The sequence below is a fragment of the Miscanthus floridulus genome, unplaced genomic scaffold (assembly GCF_019320115.1).
Source record: "Miscanthus floridulus cultivar M001 unplaced genomic scaffold, ASM1932011v1 fs_788_1_2, whole genome shotgun sequence".
Taxonomy (NCBI): Eukaryota; Viridiplantae; Streptophyta; class Magnoliopsida; order Poales; family Poaceae; genus Miscanthus; species Miscanthus floridulus.
The window spans coordinates 15,143-32,472 of record NW_027097276.1 but is presented as its reverse complement, the minus strand read 5'-3'; the positions used below and the strand labels follow the sequence as shown (position 1 = coordinate 32,472).

The window sequence follows — 17,330 nt, the reverse complement described above, 5'->3', positions numbered from 1 at the left end:
TGACCAAGACACGCAGTGGGGGGAGGCTAGACCATCAAGGTCGGCCAAGGGGTTAGGTACGCTGCCCTAGCGCTCGTTCTTCGCTAGAAAGACCCGCGAACGCCTCCCAACCAGACCTGTCAAGGAGGAGCAGAATAGGGTTGTTGCCCTAGGATCGGCAAGGCCACCTAGGACACCAACAAACTCCATCGAGAAGCTTGCTGGACAGTAGGGCGTTAGAAGAGCTTGAGGTAGAAGAAAAGGTAAAATGTAGATGCAAAGTGTTGATTGGTTGGTTAGGACTCAATTGGTCGTAATCCTTTCATTTAAACGGAGCGAGTGGTCTTATCTTAGTAGGAAAACTCTCCAGGGTGTGTCCTTCAAGTTTCCTACGGGATAGGAGGAGATCTAGACCAAAATGGAAAGATTTGGACTCGGACAGCTAGGGTTCAGCCAAATGTGCCGTCACATATTTTACCGCAAAAATGTGGCGGACAAGTAATTAAAGTTGTGTTTGGTTTGAGGAACGAGGTGGTCCATCTTCTTCTCAATCCTCACTTTTTCTATTTGGTTTGTGGAATGGGATGAGTTGATCCATCACCATCTCATTTCTCACAGGCTAATAATTAGTATATGCATGAGGAATGAATTGATTCCATCAAGATTCTTCGGATGAACTCATAATGCACCACCTCACGAAGCATGGGGTGGCTCCACAAACCAAACACATCATAAGCAACTCGCCTGATAGCTATTACTACAAGCTATGATAATTTAGATATTTGATGAAAAAGCCGAATCCATCATCGCTTGGATGGATTCGTTTGGTAATATCAAAAGCGAGCTTCCTTCCAATATATATATATATATATATATATATATATATATATCTCAAAAAGCCAGAGAGCCGTCGAGTCCGACAGAACATGCAGTAGGTACTCCCTCTGTCTTAAATTAACTGTCATCGTAGAAAATACATGTAATATTTGTATCTGTAAATAAATTTATTATGAAAATAGATTCAATGATCTATCTAATGATATTAATTGTATATCATAAATATTAATGTTTTTTATATAAAATTAGTCAAAGTTATTTTTGGAGAAACGAGAAGGATTGCTATTTTGGGACGGCCCTATAAATAAATAGCTGGGGCTGCGTTTCCATCCCCTTATCGCGCTAGGGGCTACCTGCTGCCTTGTCGTGAGTCGTGATCCGCCGGCTGGCCGCCGCCTCCGACCCATCCGCAGCCACCGAATCACCGATCCGCCGCCTGGTGATAGAGATCATCGATCGACCGTGGACGATGGCGCAAGCAACAAGGGATCCCTGGTGTGAGTTGCCGCGAGAAGACAGGAAGAGGATGTGGGCGGCCGCGCTCATCGACGACCTGGACATGCGCGATGACGAGGCCGACGCTGAAACCGCTGCTGCTTCTGCCTGCGGCGGCGGCGTCCCGGCCTCCATCGTGGAGCTCTACACGCCGACCTGGGACGAAACCTGCTGCAGGTCCAGGGCGGCGGAAGACCATGGCAGCTGCGCCGTCTGCCTCGAGGGCCTGGAGATGGGCCAGGAGTTCAGGATGATGCCGTGCAGCCACACGTTCCATCAGCTCTGCATCTTCAAGTGGCTCGTCGTTAACCGTCTCTGCCCCATCTGCCAGTTCGCGCTGCCCTCCTCGGAGGACGACGACCAAGACATGCTAGAAGAAGATTATGCAGCCGCTGCAAAACGCTACTACACACCAAAGTTCATCAACTTCATCATGAATTTCTAGTTGTACCTACGTACTTGTGTACGCAACGCACTGATAATAATGTCGTCTGTATCTGTTTTGGCTTTACCTGATTATGCAACTCTGTCAAAATGGTTTTGATGCGTATGCCAAATAAACCTTGTCGCAAAATTAAAAAAAAACTATAACTACCTGGCAATAAACTCTAATATACATAGAATTAAAATCGTGTCTTAGTTGCACAAAAGAAAATGGTCTAAATCACTCAATGACCCGCGATCGCCTCCAGAGCTTCATTTGCTGAGCGCTCCCCCACATATTCCATCTAAACATTATTCAACCCTCATTACTCTGTGCTGTTGGTAAATTTGGAAGCGCAGGAATGGGATTGCATTTCGGAAGCAAAGCTGTGGAAGTTCAGGCTTCCAAAGAAGGATAGAATAACAGCAGATTCATGGTGTAATTTGTTCAATTCGGCAACGTAACATCCACATCGAACTAAACAAACAATGTAATTTTATTATCTGATGACCTGAGAGGCCGAGATCAATGAAGTCAAGCGGGGAAACGCCTCCCCCCCCCCCCCCCCCCCCCGGTTCGACATTAAAAAAAAATGGTCTAAATGATCAGCTTTCGACTAGCTGCGTCTAGGCCCACACACGTGATGCTTGGTCGTCCCATTGGCTTTGATCCTTCGAGGGAGATGTTTGAAGGTAGTGTCATTAACCACCAATTTGGCACATGGAATAGTGCCATGCATAGTGGCGATTAATAATAATATAGGTAGCTCAAATGATATACTCCCTCCGTTCTAATATAAGACGTTTTGACTTTTCAACGTACATAGATTTTGCTATGTATTTAGATATATACTATGTCTAGATACATAATAAAAGAAATATATCTAGAAAAGTTAAAATACTGTATAATTTGGAATGGATAGAGTATATAGCACACGTCACCTCAAAGTTTGGTGCGAAACGGTTTTCACTCACGCTGCCTATTTTTTCACCTGTGGTACCCAAAAGTAAGCGCCAAATGCAGTTATGTTTGGGAGCCCAGGCCAAAGAACTACAAACTGAAAAATCATTTCTAAGGGCAGTCTATATAAACAGTAGAAATGCCCATTTCTACTGGTGTTCACTAGGAGCAACTCCACCAATTGCCCCCTCTATTCTTGAGGCTCTGTTTTCTGATGCCAACTCCAACAGTAGCCCTCAAATTAGGGCCTCTATTCTCCCATGACTCTCATGTCAACCATGCATATTACCCTTATTCTTCTTATTCCTTTTATCTCCCACGGAGGAGAGGAGTCCATGTCCCGGGGGGACCACGTCAGTGGTGGCGCCCGTGCCTGTGCTGGGGAATCGGTGGAGAAGGCCATGTGGTGTGGTGGCTCCCGTGCGCGTGTTGGGGACCATCAGTGGAGGATGTTGCGCTGTGTAGAAGGGCTGGGCTGCTGCCATGTTGGGCGAGGGCGACGCCGAGGGAGGGATAGCGGTAGAGGAGGGGCACCGGGGACGGGCACCACTAGGGGCAGGCATGTTGTTAGAGGGCCGTGCCGGCGTTGAAGAGCTGCGCTGATGTTGAGGGAGGAACCGCCAAAGACCACAACTGCCGGATATGAAGGCCGAGGAGGAGGGTGATGACAAGAGGGGGGGGGGGGGAGAGTGCTGGCTTGACCGGGAGAGAAACGACCACCTATCGAAAAGTAGGGATCCCCTCCAGAGCTCACAAGAATAAGGGTTTGACCGGGGGGGGGGGGTTTGAGGGCCTGAATAGGGCCTTGTTGGTCTTTCAATGATGTCGATCCTCTAAAGTTGGTGTGCGGCGATGGTCAGTTGATGTATGGAAGACGAGGAGACCATTTCCTTGGTCTAGAAGATCCGTAGTGAAGACTTCTCTAAGATGGCCGAGAGAGTTTGTCGACAATCGGTAATCCTTCATGGGTTATGAGACACTAGTCTTGGTTGTTGGTGGCCTTTGTGGCCAACCCAACACCATGACCGGGGTAATACTTGGTGACAAAGAGCACACTACTACTACCTAGATTTTTAGAGGCGGTCAAAAAGGGCTAACGCAGGCGGGCACGGCGTCCACCTCCGTTCAGTCACCAGCGTTAATGGAGCATATATTTTGTGGAGCTCCAACGTGGACTAGGGTTGCGATCCAAAGCTTCTCCCTAGTAGATTTGTAGAGCCTGGGACATTGCCACTAAAAAGGGGCACATCAATTGTGTTGTAGGTTTAATCTATTTTAAATATTATTTATTAATTTTCTAAAAGATGTAAAAATACATATCACACTCACACGCCATTGAAATTGGGGGATAGCAACATATCATCTTGGCAAAATTTGATACGGGACACTGAAAGTGACCTCCCTTTGCATCGAAAATGGAGCAATTTGCTGGTGGACACTTTACTTCTTGTCAAATTTGCTGGTGGACACTTGAAAGGTCCTAAATGGCTAGAGGAGGGTGAATAGCCTAATAAAAATTCTACAACAACACTAAAACAAGGTGATTAGATAACTAAAAGATGTAAAACAAGTTTTGCGCTAGCACTACAAGAAAGTTGCAAGCCACCTATTCACAAGTTCAGTGTGCTATACTTTTCTAGGCACTCAAAAGCTAACTCTAACAACTACTACTAGAGGACTAGCAAAAAGGCTAATTACAACTAGCAAGATAAACTATCACTACACAAGATATATATCAATGTAAATACAATAGAGTGATAGAGATGGTTATAGTCAATCAATGAATACCAATAAGAAATCCAAGGGAGACAATGGACACACGATTTTTCTCCCGAGGTTCACTTGCTTGCCGGCAAGCTAGTGTGGCAGAACCTCCTAAATTATAGGGCCCACATGCATCTGTCACTGTCCAATGACCTTTGACGACCATGCATATGTTCCCGGTAACTTAAGAAGACTGTCGGGTGTCCTCGGGGAACCCTGAATCATTCACGATTTCCAAGCAGGATCACATTACAGAGTCATTGCAATATTACAACATTTATTCAAATATCTACATCAGAGTAAATTAGCCGAAGTCTTACAATAACTTAGTTTACAAACCAGTTGTTTCAAATCTTACAAAATAAGTTTGATAATTATTACAAACCATATTAGTAGTGGAGTGGTATTATAACATAATACAAACACACAAGATAAGTATCCTGCCCAAGGATCACACATTTACTTATCGTCATCGACCTGAACAACAGTCATGCAGCACGGTCCAAAACAGACCTACTCATGAGCCTCACCTACAACAAGGGTCAACGAACCCTGAGTACAAAAGTACTCAACAAGACTTAACCGAAATAAAAACTGATAAACTCAGGAATGCAGGCTCAGGGATTCAAGGTATGGCTTTAGCAATAATCAAAGTTCTTTTGCGTAAAAGCTCTTTAACCAAATTCTTTATATCAACATTTAAAACTTCATAAAGATCGTATACAAAGCTGACATGATCCGCATTGAGATCATGAAACTTCATATCCAACACCTTCTCAAACCATCCTCAAGTTCCAGTTATTAAACTACGATGATGAACAGAGAAGTGAGTCTCCATAACCGAGGAGCAACGACGATTCAAACCGATTATAAACCCAGCTGGGAATTCCAAACCACACGACATATGTAGGTCCCCGACCTACATATACCAACCTGTCCTCAGATCCTCTAAAACAAGAACGGGTCCGCGCCACCCGAGAATACAGTACTCCACCAATCTAGCCCATTGCCACGTGGGTACACGCTATTCCCACCATCTCTCCACTCCCAGTGCGCGAGTAGCCATTCTCGTAATAGAATCACCAAGTTAAGGCTTACCGGAGTATGCGGTTAGTACTATAAAGTTTCACCTCACGTAGTTCAACAATGGACGGACCTTAATCGACACAGGCGGAAAGAACCCGCTCACAAGACCTCCATGTCTTGTGGCTCTCACACACCGAGTCCGCCCGGTCTAGATTTATTACTCCACATTCCCATATCACATGATAATACAAGTAACCAAAGATCCATTTAAAACTTGCAGATGACAGGTAATTACCCGACTTTCATCATTCTAAGCATAGCTAAGCATAACTAGGCATATACGAATTAAACTGTTAACAAGGTAGATATGGAAGAACAAGGTTGGTAATGCACCAATTAGGTTTTCACTTAACTCCTAATCACTTAATGCAGTAAAGAAAAGCAAAAGCGAAATTAATTTGTAAATCACAAGGTAGGTTTAAATGCATCCGGGGCTTGCCTTCGTTGACGGAAAAGTTAGGATCCAGAGTCGTCCCATAATTATCAAACCCGACCTCAACAGGTGAATTAACTTCCCCAACCACTGGATTAACTACCACGTGCTCACCTTCGTTCACTACACGTAGTAACAATGCCATGTTTAACATGATGCAAAATAGAAAACATGATGCTCGATGATGGATGCAAAAATTAACAACTTGAATATAACTTTCCTTCGCGGTACAGTTACAAGTCAAACTAACTAAACCTTTTTTGTAACACTTAATTCTATTGCCAAGGATCATTATCAACTAATGACCCAAGGTCATCACTCAATCCAAAATTCAATCAAAACCTAAATCATTAAAGGTTACTATTTGCTTTTATGAATTAATTATTTAATTACAAATTATGAAATAAATCAACTTGTTCCCATTGACCTCAAAATTTTTGTAAATTCTCATCACATGATAAATAAGTGGCAAAACAAGTTTCATAATTTTTGGATAAAGAAATAAGCCTAGAAAAATCATGGAAACTCATTTATTAATTAATTGAGCAATTTTTATCACATTCAAAAAGTACTGAAAATCAACATTTCATATTTTTCCTAAATAATATACATCACAGAGAAGTCACACAAAAAGTTTCATAATTTTTGGAGCTCTAAATAAATCTACACAAAAATATCAAAAACATACACTATTCATTCATCTCTGAAAATTGAAAAACTCATTTTCAAACCGCGGAGTCACTGACACCCGACCCCACCTGTCATCTTCTACCTCCCACGTTGACTACGGCGACGACGGCGCTGACCGGCGGTTTCTTGCCGCCGATGAGACCAACGGCGACGGCGAGAGTACCAACACACTCCCCATGACTAGGCGCACCTACTGATGTCCTTATTTGCACCAATTACGGCTCCATACCAGCTCAACACCAGCCATGACGGACACGGCTGCACGGCAGCGCTACGCCGGCGATAGAAGACCGATAACGGTGAAACAAACCACTCGGGAAGAACCAGGAGCTCACCTCGATCACGTTGAAGGCGATGGACGAGTCAGAGGAATAAAGGAGAGGTGAGTCGATGGTCACAGCGATCACGGCGGCGCGAACCACGTCGGTGATGGCGTTCAGGCGACTACGATGGTCAAAAGGATCAAATAACCGGTCATAGAGCAACACGGGATCAAGGCGAAGCTAGTGACACGCTGAGCAAGGACAAAGACCCACCGTGGAGCTCCAGCCACGGCGATGCGCATGCCATGGTAAGGTTGCCGGCCGTGGGGAAGAAAGGCAAAGAATGGCGGTTCCTAGCGCAATCAAGCAACAAGGGCTGGAGGACTGGTTGCGCAAGGAACTAGCGAAGCTGTGGCAAGCTTAGCCGAGGCTGGTTTGCGCTGAGGAGGCGAGGCGAGCTCGACGGAGCAGCGGCGGCGGCGACTAGAAAAACAGAGCAAGGAAGACGGCGAAGAACGACGACGACGCAGGTCTTATAACGCGGCTCAGAAGCAAGGAGAAGCCACGCAGGGGCCTTTCCCGCGCCAGCGCGAAGCCGAGGGCGGCCACATGCGTGACTAGAAGCCAGGAGAAAGTCGCCGGCGATGTAGCTTCAGCGGCGAGCACTGTTCAACTTAATTACAGCATTGCCATTTGTCTAAATTTCCAAATTACTCCCAAATTTATGTAACAACTCAAAAATCTCCAAAAATAAAAGTTGCTCAAAATCTAAAGTTCTACAACTTTGCTTTTATAACCACCCCCTAATTCGGTCTACATTTTGAAATGTAAATTTGAATTAAAAAATGGGAAATTTAAAGAATTACGCCTTTTCAAATTACTTTAAATTTTTCTAAACAACTTTGAAAACTCCAAAAACAAACTTTGTACCATGCAACAAGCTCTACACTTTTGCTTTAAGGCTCAACCCCAAAGTGTACTTTGATTTTGAATTAGGTTTTTGGGGGTAAAACAAATCACTGGAAATCAGGGTTTTCGGAAATTCAAATCCAAACAACACTTTGAACTTGATCCAAACCATACAAGGCAACACATATAACATGGCAGGTTTTAGTATTAAAAACACTCGAGGTGTTACAGCTAGTCCCCGTTGTGACAATCACTCAACTTGGAGGTTCACGAGCTAATAGGCATCACCCGCCTAACCCACAAAGGGTGCTGCACAACCAACACAAGATGAGGACACTCAATGTCATGAGCAATGTATTAGAGTCACCTTTTGTGAACTTCCACGGGGAATAGGCGCATAAGAACCCCTCACAATCACCAATGGGTGTGGCCTAAGAACAATCACCAATCTTGCCAACACTCCTCCTGCTGCACTAAGCTGTCTAGGTGGCAGGCAACCACCAAGAGTAACAAGAGAAATCCATAGCGAAACACAATCACCAAGTGCCTCTCGATAGCAATCACTCAAGAAATGTACATTGGAATCACTCAATCTCACTTTGATTTGCACTATCAAGCAAGGAGATGAGTGGGAGGGAGTATGCTTAGCTCAAAAGGATGTCAAAATGTCAAAATGCCAAGAGATCTCTCCCAAAGTCAGGCCAACTTCTATTTATAGATGCCCCAAAGGTTATATACCTATTGGCCAAATTAAAGTGTTGTCTGTGCATTGACTGGACGCGCTGCAGGGTGCACTGGACGCGTCCGGTCACTAGCGTCCGATCTCCCATTGGACGCCATGTGTCCTAGGCGTTTGATGTTACCGTTGGCGCGCAACGGCTCCTTTGCGCACGCTCACTGCACTCGCACCGGACGCATCCGGTCCACTGATAGGACTCGCAACGCCTCAGCGTCCGGTCCAACTTAGAGAGGTTCCAGAGAGTGTTTTTCCCGATCGAACGCGTCTGGTTAGCCTGACCAGACTCGCCCAGCATCCGGTCAATACTCAGCCCTAATTTTAGGGCGCCACATCATCATGACCGGACTCACCACAGTCGCGTTCGGTCGGGCTACGCCGCCAGCGTCTGGTTCAACTCAGAGAGCATCCAGAGAGCTTACGGAGCGACCGGACGCGTCTGATCACACATGACCGGACTCACGCCAAGTCCGGTCAGTATCCTGCAGACTGACCCACACCTAGGGATAGGCACCGGACGCGTCCGGTCCCACGGGAACCAGCCTTCGGTCCACCCCAGTGAACCCTGTCTCTTCTTCAATCACTTCACCCTTGCTACCAAGTGCTAAACACAAAGTGTATCACCTTTCTGCATGTGTGTTAGCATATTTTCAAAGCATTTTTAAGGGTGTTAGCACTCACTTAGAATCTAAATGCATATGCAATGAGTTAGAACATCTAGTGACACTTTGATAACCGCATTTCATAATGAATTTTGCCCCTCTTTATAGTACGGACTATCAATCCTAAACACACTCACACCCTCTATGGTGTCTTGAGTGCCAAAAACAAAATGGCCCTATCAATTATACCTTTGTCTTGAGCCCATTTTAGTTTTTCTCTTTCTTCTTTCCAAGTTGGAGCACTTGAACATCATAGCCGACCACTTAAGAGTTTTGGCCAGACCACACATAGTGCCTTGCCGACCACATGACAGCCTTTGCCTGATCACATCAATGCTCCGCTGACCACATCACTTGGTCTTGGACCTAACCTCTCTTGGCTACACACACTTAGCAATTAGGTTAGTCCAAATAGGTTTCATCAATTAGCCAAAACCATACTAGGGCTTTCAACACTGGACCCAATAAAATATTCATTTTTGGCTTTCAAAGAGAGAGAGGAGCTATGAAATGTCCTTTATGCCCCTGCCTCTTTCTTCTTCCTCACTCCCTTTTTTTCGTGCACGAGTGGCCGGCAGCTAGGCGAAGGTGGTGTGGCGTCGGCCACGCTCGCGGCGAGCAGCGAGACGTGCTCGCACCGGGAGAGGAGCGACGAGCAGCGAGACGGTGCCCGCGCCCGAGTTAGCAGCGAGGCGCCCATGGCGGGGGAGGCTGCGCCCATGGCAGGGACATGGCATGGCGCAGACACGGGCATGGGTGCGGGGCCACACGGGGCACAACATGGACTCCTTCTGCGCGGGCATGGGTGTTTGCATGGGTGGCTGGTGGGCTAGGCGAAGGTCCCCATCTGCCCAGGCCCTTCCATGCGGTCCTTGCGCCGCCCCGCTCGGGCTCCTCCAGCGCTGGTCACCGACGCGCGTGGGGGATCTGGACGCCACCGAAATGGGAGGGAAGGACAAGGGCACTGCCACCCCTGGCCGCCGGCACGTGCGGGGGATTTGGCTACCACCGCCACCACCGGCATCCTCGCCCGGCTAGCTGGCCGTCGCCGCGCCGGCTGGGGGGCGCGGGCCTTGTCGCCGCGCAGGACGAGCAGGCCACGGGCGTAGGCACCGTCTTGCTGCCCGCCGCTCCTGTCCCGGCGCGAGCATGTTTCGCTGCTTGCCACGGGCGCCGCCTGAGGCCGCAGCCACACCACCTTCGCCTAGCTCGCCGGCCACCCGTGCCCGAAAAAAAAACAGAAAGGGAGTGAGGAAGAAGAAAGGTTCAGGGGCATAAAGGACATTTCACATATCTTCTCTCTCCTCGAAAGCCAGAAATGAATATTTTATTTGGTCCGGTGTCCACTAGCAAATTTGGCAAGAAGCAAAGTATCCACCAGCAAACTGCTCCATTTTCAGTGTGCACGAACAAAGGGAGGTCACTTTTTGTGTCCCGTAGCAAAATTTTCCTATTATCTTTGTACTTGATAGATAAATTAAACATTACAAAGGACACTATAACATGGAATAGCACAGGTTCACAAGAAAACATAGAATAGCACAGATGAACACAGTGTAAGAAAATACAATTCGAAAAACTGCAGTATGTACACCATTCCCATAACATAATCAGAGTTATTCTAGTTCTAATTACACAAAAAATGTTTAAAATTTACAAATGCTACAAGAAAAAAGGGGGAAATTGCTGCACTATTGAAGTGTTTATCTACAACACAATGTATCAATCTTGTTACCTAAAAGAAATACTGCTGTGTGGGAAAAAAAACATCAGCCAAAGAATTGTTAATTGCTTTAGTTAAATGGTTCCCTCTTTTGTCAATTAACTAGTTATTGTACATCGTCGGCGAAAGCCTTAAAAATGAAGTCCCTGAATCGCTTGCAGTATTGCTTCGGGTCAACAGCTGATATTGAGTTGGGATCATATTGCATAGATTTGTAAGCGTGCTCCAGCTTCTTACTAATATCATAGTCCTGCAGGATGTCAATGATTCCAAAGAACAAGATGACATCCTGGAATTCGCCTGTGGGCTCACCGATGAGCGGAGATTCACTCTCAGGATTCTTCACTACGTTCTCCACCCTTGAGGGCATGCAGATTCCCAGTTTTAATGATCCTTTTCTGCATAAATCACAACTAGTATGTTAGTCATCATAGGTCAATGCTAGGGTGGATGTGATCCTTACACGTTGTTGTCTTGTATTGTTTCATGATATATACAAGCAAGCTACGTTAAATACAGACAAGCTTTCACCGCCCTGCTGCGGCTGATAAGCCGACTGATACTGTTTTGTTGTGAGAGAAAAATACTGTACCATGGCTGATAAGCCGGGCTGATAAGTTCAAGCGAACAGGGCTCACGTTTAAAGTAGGGATCAAACTATATGTTCAGTAGTAAATTGTGATTTGATAAAATCTATTTGAATTTTACCTATTTTCCTCAGAATCTTCAGCAGTATGAGACGTCCCGTTGTCACCATTGCTGCTGTCTGTAACAATCAAATATATTTTTCAGTCTCCTATCATCAGATATATCTACAACTTTTTTGCAACTCCAAGCATGTGAAAAGCATGCACCGTTTAACTTATCTTTGCATCTGTCCTTGAAGTGAATACCAACCAAAAGACTATAATCCATGATCCTCTCCATCTCCAGTAATTCACAATCTTTGTCCACTTGCCTGTAAAGAGATACAAATCATTAGTGCACGGAATGCTTGGGTTTCTTTTAGTTAAGTTGTGATTTTGAAACAATTTTAGGAACATAATTCTCAATTGACAGACTGGCACATCGAACTTCCATCTATAAACTTCTGCACATATGTAGTTATTCCTAAATTGTACTAAATGGAGAAAGCAACAAACATATCCAGTACAATAATTTGTTGTGTCCACCTGCAGAATTCCTCAAACCAAGTTCCTGGTAGCCGGAAAATGAAATTAAGATCAAGATCCTTCAATGTGGTGTGCTCGCTAATTTGATCGATGGGTTTGTCTGTCATGCGACCATGTGAAGATCCTTTCAAATCGAAGCGCCTATGGATTGCATAGCTGGAGCAGAAAAGATTCCCCATTATAACAAACCGGACCTGTAATCCATTTCATGGCTGGTTAGAAATGTTGGATAACTCTGAGGCATCAAATTTAAAATCTGTGAATATTACAAGTTGCTGATCACAGTCTAACCTTTTTCTGGATAGCTCCTGTAAGTTTAACGTTCACACAGTGTAGACCAAAGAATTTAGTTATTAGAGTATTTTCCAAAGAACGGACGTGTTTATAATAGGCTGGAAGCATCCTAAGGAGTACCTGTTCACATAAAAAAAACACAAGTTCAATCATATACCCGTAATTAAGTTAACCTTTAAAGTAGTGTGGATGGATCAAATGATCTCACTTTAACTTCTGACTTCTTCATTGTTTTGATCATGTACTTGTCATCATTTGTGAGGTAAAAGAAGCTTCCACTTTTACCAGGCGATGAAAGTTCCCTGAGTGCCTCATCCCCACAAATGGAGATCATGTAGTCTGCCGGATCAACGTCGAAGAGCTTGCGCAAAGTCCTGGAGCAAAGTACACAAGAACAGCTTAGTTTCGTAGTAGAGGCAGGGGGCAGCAACAATATGAAATCAGTTACTTCAGCAAAGAAGAAAGAAATCAGCAACATCAATGTTAATAAGCCATACTATAAATCATAAAGACCTGAAAACCAGGGGACAGTAGTCTTTCCACCGAAAATCACATGATTGGTGAGGAGGAGTATGCTTTGATCCTTCAGGAGGAAATCTTGTCCAGACCTTCTCTTTTGGATCAAATGCTGATGACTTGAGATCCAGCGTAGTTGGCGCTGACTGCCTTCCGACAGCGTGCCTGTGTGTTGTTCCAGTTTCCAAAATTGAGAAGATGAATGACAATTTCAATTGAATAATTTCAATCAGATTCAGAGATTCAGAAAGCAGCAATGCATCAGATGATCAGAAGCTAATAAATATATAGCGCTCAAACCGCGAAGCACACAATGGCATACACGTTCTGGTGGCCAAGAGAAGCAGACTAGAACACTTACACACCTGATGCCAAGCTGCAGGTTGAGCATGAGCTCGTAGTTCCTGTGCCCCTTGGAGATAGTCTCCCCCTGCTTCTTCCCCGGCCTCGGCGGCGTGCGCATGCACGACGACGTCCGCAGGCACGACCTGTCCGCGCGCGCCTCCTCGCTGTCGCCACCCTCGGCGGCGGCCTGCAGGATGTCCAGGTCCAGCGACGCGCTGCTCCTCCTGCTCACGCTGGACCTCCTTCCTTGGTCAGGGCTCACCTTGGGCGGCCGCCACACTGGCTTCTTCTGCACGGCCTCCACCCCTGGCCATGTCAGGACCTTCTGCGACGGCATCAGCGACGCCGTCTTGCCCTCGCACACCTCCAGCTCCTGGAGCAGCGCCGTGATGGGGTCGCAGGGCTCGCGGGGCACGGGCACGGCGGGGCCACCGGACGGCGGGTAGTAGACGCCGTCGGCGTGCACGGCGCCGGCCTCCTCGCACCAGGTGCCGATGTACATCCCGCCGTCAGCCCACCGGAAGGTGCCCTGGCCCTTGGGCCTGGTGTCCTCCCACGCGCCGTCGTAGCGGTCGCCGTCGGCCCAGATAACGGTCCCGCAGCCGTGCATGTCGCCGGCCCTCCAGGTGCCGATGTACTCGTGGCCGTGGCGCCAGATGTAGCGGCCGTGGCCGTCCTGCAGGCCGTCGCGCCAGTGGCCGTCGTAGACGTCCCCGTTGGCGTACGCCTGCGTGCCCCGGCCGTGGCGGAGGTTGTTGGCCCAGAGCCCCGCGAAGGTGTCCCCGAACTCGCCGATGTAGGTGCCCTGGCCGTGCATGTACCCGCCGGCGAAGTCGCCCTCGTAGGTGGCACCGGAGGTCCAGGAGAACTTTCCGCGCCCCGACGCGCGGCCGCGGCGCCAGGCTCCCTCGTACATGCTGCCGTCGGTCCAGAGGAACTTGCCCGCGCCGTGCGGGAGCTCCCCGCGCAGGTCGCCCTGGTAGAAGTCCCCGCTGGGCAGCAGCTGCTCCGCTTGCGTGGGCTCGCCGAGCGCCGCGGCGTCCTCCTCCTCGCTGGCGCCGTCCGAGTCGTTGCCGCCGTCGGTGCTGGTGTCGCTGTCCTCGCCGTCCTCGTGGTGGTACTGGTAGATGGTGCTGGACGCGGAGGAGCTGACGTGGAGGAGGCTGGGCATCGTGAGGGCGGCGGCGGCCACGCCGTCGGCGCCGTCGGGGACCGGCCCCGCTGTCGTCGTCGCGCGGCGGATGGTCTGGAGCTTGCGGATGCTCGCCTCCCACAGCCGGCTGGCCGGGGCAGGGAGCTGGCTCATCTTCCTCGCCGACGTCGCCACGTTGGCGTCGTTTGGTATGTACTCTCGATCAGTAGTCTCGCAAGTACGTCTCAGCACGACAACCGGGCCGGGGCGAGCCTGTGCATGCTGGCGGTGGGCGAACGGGCGCCGGAGCGGGACGGGGCGAGGCAATGGCGGTGCGCTTGCCTTGGGTTACGAGTTCTGCGCTCTGGGTGGTTGGAGGCTGGGAGGAGTTGTCGGGGTGGGAGGCTGCCGAGGAGAGCTCGGGAGCGCAACATTTGGAGGGAAGCGGAGGCAGCGCCTCGGCCGTTGAGTTCAGGCATTCTGCTGGCCTGGCATAGTAAATAGGACTGCATGCCACCATTTCTGATTTCTCTCCTCCTCCAAGCTTTCTCCAGGCCAACAAATCATACCTTTCAATTCTTTTTTTTTTGTTTGAAAAATTATACTACTTTTCAATTCTTTTCATGGCACAGCAAAGGTATCACTGTATCAGTTGCTGTCCCCAAGACCAGCAGCTCGTTGACCTGAGCTTTGGGGTTAGCCCTGTGCAAAACGCAGGTCAAACAGCCCCTTTTTTTAGGCCAAGCTACGCGGCTACAGTGTGTTTGTGGCATTTGTCATGTCCATGGAGATTGCCGGAACCAGAAGCCTAGGTAGGTCTACTCAAAATCACATGTCTCTGAGATGGTCCGGTTGTGATGCTACCAAGGCAAGAACCATAAAACTGAAATCTTTATTAAGATACCGAGACAATGTGACAAACAATATCACTTTACTGATCACAGAAAAACAGAGACCTCTGACTTGGCTCCAAAATGTTCACGTACACTGGATGGAATGTTACCGGTAAGAGCATCATGATTAAAACGATTTGACCATTCTACTGGCCTTCGTTTGTTTACTTGAATAATACGCACAAAACTGCACATGTTTGTGTTAAAAATAAAGAGATTATATCAGAACACAAGCATGGGAGCAGCCCTCGTTAGATTTTTGTTGCATATGCGAAAATAGAACAAACTCGACCTGAGGAGGGTAAAGACAACCTCTAGTCATTTTACTAAGAAGACCTTCTCATATTGGGGGACAAGAAGAGACAACCCCAGACATAAGCATGGGACACCAAATTACTTCGTATGGCAGAAATTGCTATGGAATCATATGGACCTATATTTTACTCTTCTATATATATAGTTTCATTATCAATCTAGATATATCATATATTTAGGTGCTAATAAAAACCTGTGTATCTAAAAAAAACTAAAACGACTTAAAATTTGTGACGGGGACAAGTATATTATATGAACTTATTGAGTATGTATTGTAAAATTTTTGAACCACACAAGAACATGCTTCAGTAAATATGGGGTACTATTCTTAGTATTATACCAGAAGAAACAATGCATGCTTAAAGGCCCAGTAAGTCAGAACAATCTTAAATCATATTAACCAGCTTCAGCCTTTCATTACAAAGCCAAACAATTGTCTACAACAAGAGGTATATCCAGCTTTCATCGTTGAAGGCTTCATAAGGGTAGTTCTCCCATCGTTGAGAAGATAGTGTGATTGTGTGAACCCTAGGACTCAACAGCCAGTGATGTGATATAGGAAATGAGGTCAGCACCAGTGCATTACTGGGCCCATTAAACCCCTGAGGCCAACTGAAGTGTTAGTTTAGATTTGTCATTTCAAATCTAGATCTTCCTAGTAGAATTGGAAGTGCTCCATGGTACCTTCTTCTTCTTTTTTTGAAAGGAACTGGAGGGGTTTGCACCCCTACAGCAATGTTAATTAATTAAAGCCAAAAGTTTGGGAGTACAGATAAACAAAGCAAAGCAAAACAGGGGCATAGGGGCACACCGGCCTAAGAGACAAGAAAGGTTACAAGAAAGATCAGTGCAAGCACTGCTAGAAATCTGGCTAAGCTAGATTTGCAATCCATTGTTCAATCCAAGGGAAGTATCTTCTTTTCGCCCTTAGAAGCAAGAGCTGAAATTCACCTCTGAAATTGTTCTTAGTCAGCTGGATGGTTGGGTTTTCCTGTCTAAAGATTAGATCATTCCACACCTTCCAAATTGCCCAGTACAACAGAATTATTATTTCCATGAAGAAGGGTACCCCTAACTGATCTTTGAAGCTCTGTAGATTCTGAAAAGGATTCAACTGTGGACTGATCTGAATATTTATCATTGCCCCGCATTGCACAGCAAATGGGCATTCCAAAAACAAGTGATTCAGTGATTCATCCACATTAGCATTGCAAAGGACACAAATATAATCTTGTAAGAACATTCTCTTCCTTCTGAGCAGCTCTCTAATACTTAGACGGTCTTTCAGTAGGAGCCAGAAAAAAACTTTGTGCTTACTCTGAAAAGAACAGACCCAGAGCCAACTGAAGACAGGGTGGACGTTCATGTGTCCACTTAGGTGTTTATATGATTTCTTCACCGAGTAATTACTTGAGCTCCAAATGTACAACCATCTATCTGAGTTCTCATTAATCATGACTTGAGCCAGCATCTGCTGAAGCTGCAGCATCTGATCATGTGCCTGTTTTGACAGAGGAAGGTGGAATAAGCTATGCAATGGTGTGTGGTCATGACCTTCAGCAAACACAATGTTCTTTTTCTTGGCAAATGAAAACAACTCAGGAAATTTTTGGGAGAGGACTTCATTACCCCACATGTCCTGCCAAAGAAAGCAAGACCTTCCACAATTGACCTCAACTCTTGCCATACCTTTGAATTTATC

The 17,330-nt window shown here is 46.7% G+C and overlaps 2 protein-coding genes across 2 annotated transcripts; one reads left to right on the top strand and one right to left on the bottom strand.

The window, feature by feature from the left end:
• The first annotated feature begins 1,236 nt into the window (after positions 1-1,236).
• Positions 1,237-1,767, top strand: LOC136533124 (uncharacterized). The gene has a single exon (XM_066525686.1). The coding sequence runs from the start codon at positions 1,286-1,288 to the stop codon at positions 1,754-1,756; it is 471 nt and encodes a 156-aa protein (XP_066381783.1). The 5' UTR covers positions 1,237-1,285; the 3' UTR covers positions 1,757-1,767.
• A 9,058-nt stretch (positions 1,768-10,825) lies between these two features.
• On the bottom strand, positions 10,826-14,853 carry LOC136533127 (phosphatidylinositol 4-phosphate 5-kinase 6-like). The gene is made up of 8 exons (XM_066525688.1): positions 13,309-14,853; positions 12,941-13,108; positions 12,636-12,801; positions 12,425-12,547; positions 12,134-12,327; positions 11,816-11,919; positions 11,670-11,727; positions 10,826-11,359 (listed from the first exon to the last, which is right to left on the bottom strand). Exons 1-8 carry the CDS (start codon positions 14,592-14,594, stop codon positions 11,068-11,070), a joined length of 2,391 nt encoding a protein of 796 aa, XP_066381785.1. The 5' UTR covers positions 14,595-14,853; the 3' UTR covers positions 10,826-11,067.
• Positions 14,854-17,330: the final 2,477 nt, after the last annotated feature.

Bases quoted from the DNA above. Each gene is read 5' to 3' on its own strand.
- LOC136533127 (XM_066525688.1), bottom strand. From the start codon at position 14,594: ATGAGCCAGCTCCCTGCCCCGGCCAGCCGGCTGTGGGAGGCGAGCATC. The intron at 13,109-13,308 runs GTGTGTAAGTGT...AACAACACACAG, and splicing joins AACCTGCAGCTTGGCATCAG to GCACGCTGTCGGAAGGCAGT. The intron at 11,920-12,133 runs GTGGACACAACA...ATCTCTTTACAG, and splicing joins TGGTTTGAGGAATTCTGCAG to GCAAGTGGACAAAGATTGTG.
- LOC136533124 (XM_066525686.1), top strand. From the start codon at position 1,286: ATGGCGCAAGCAACAAGGGATCCCTGGTGTGAGTTGCCGCGAGAAGAC.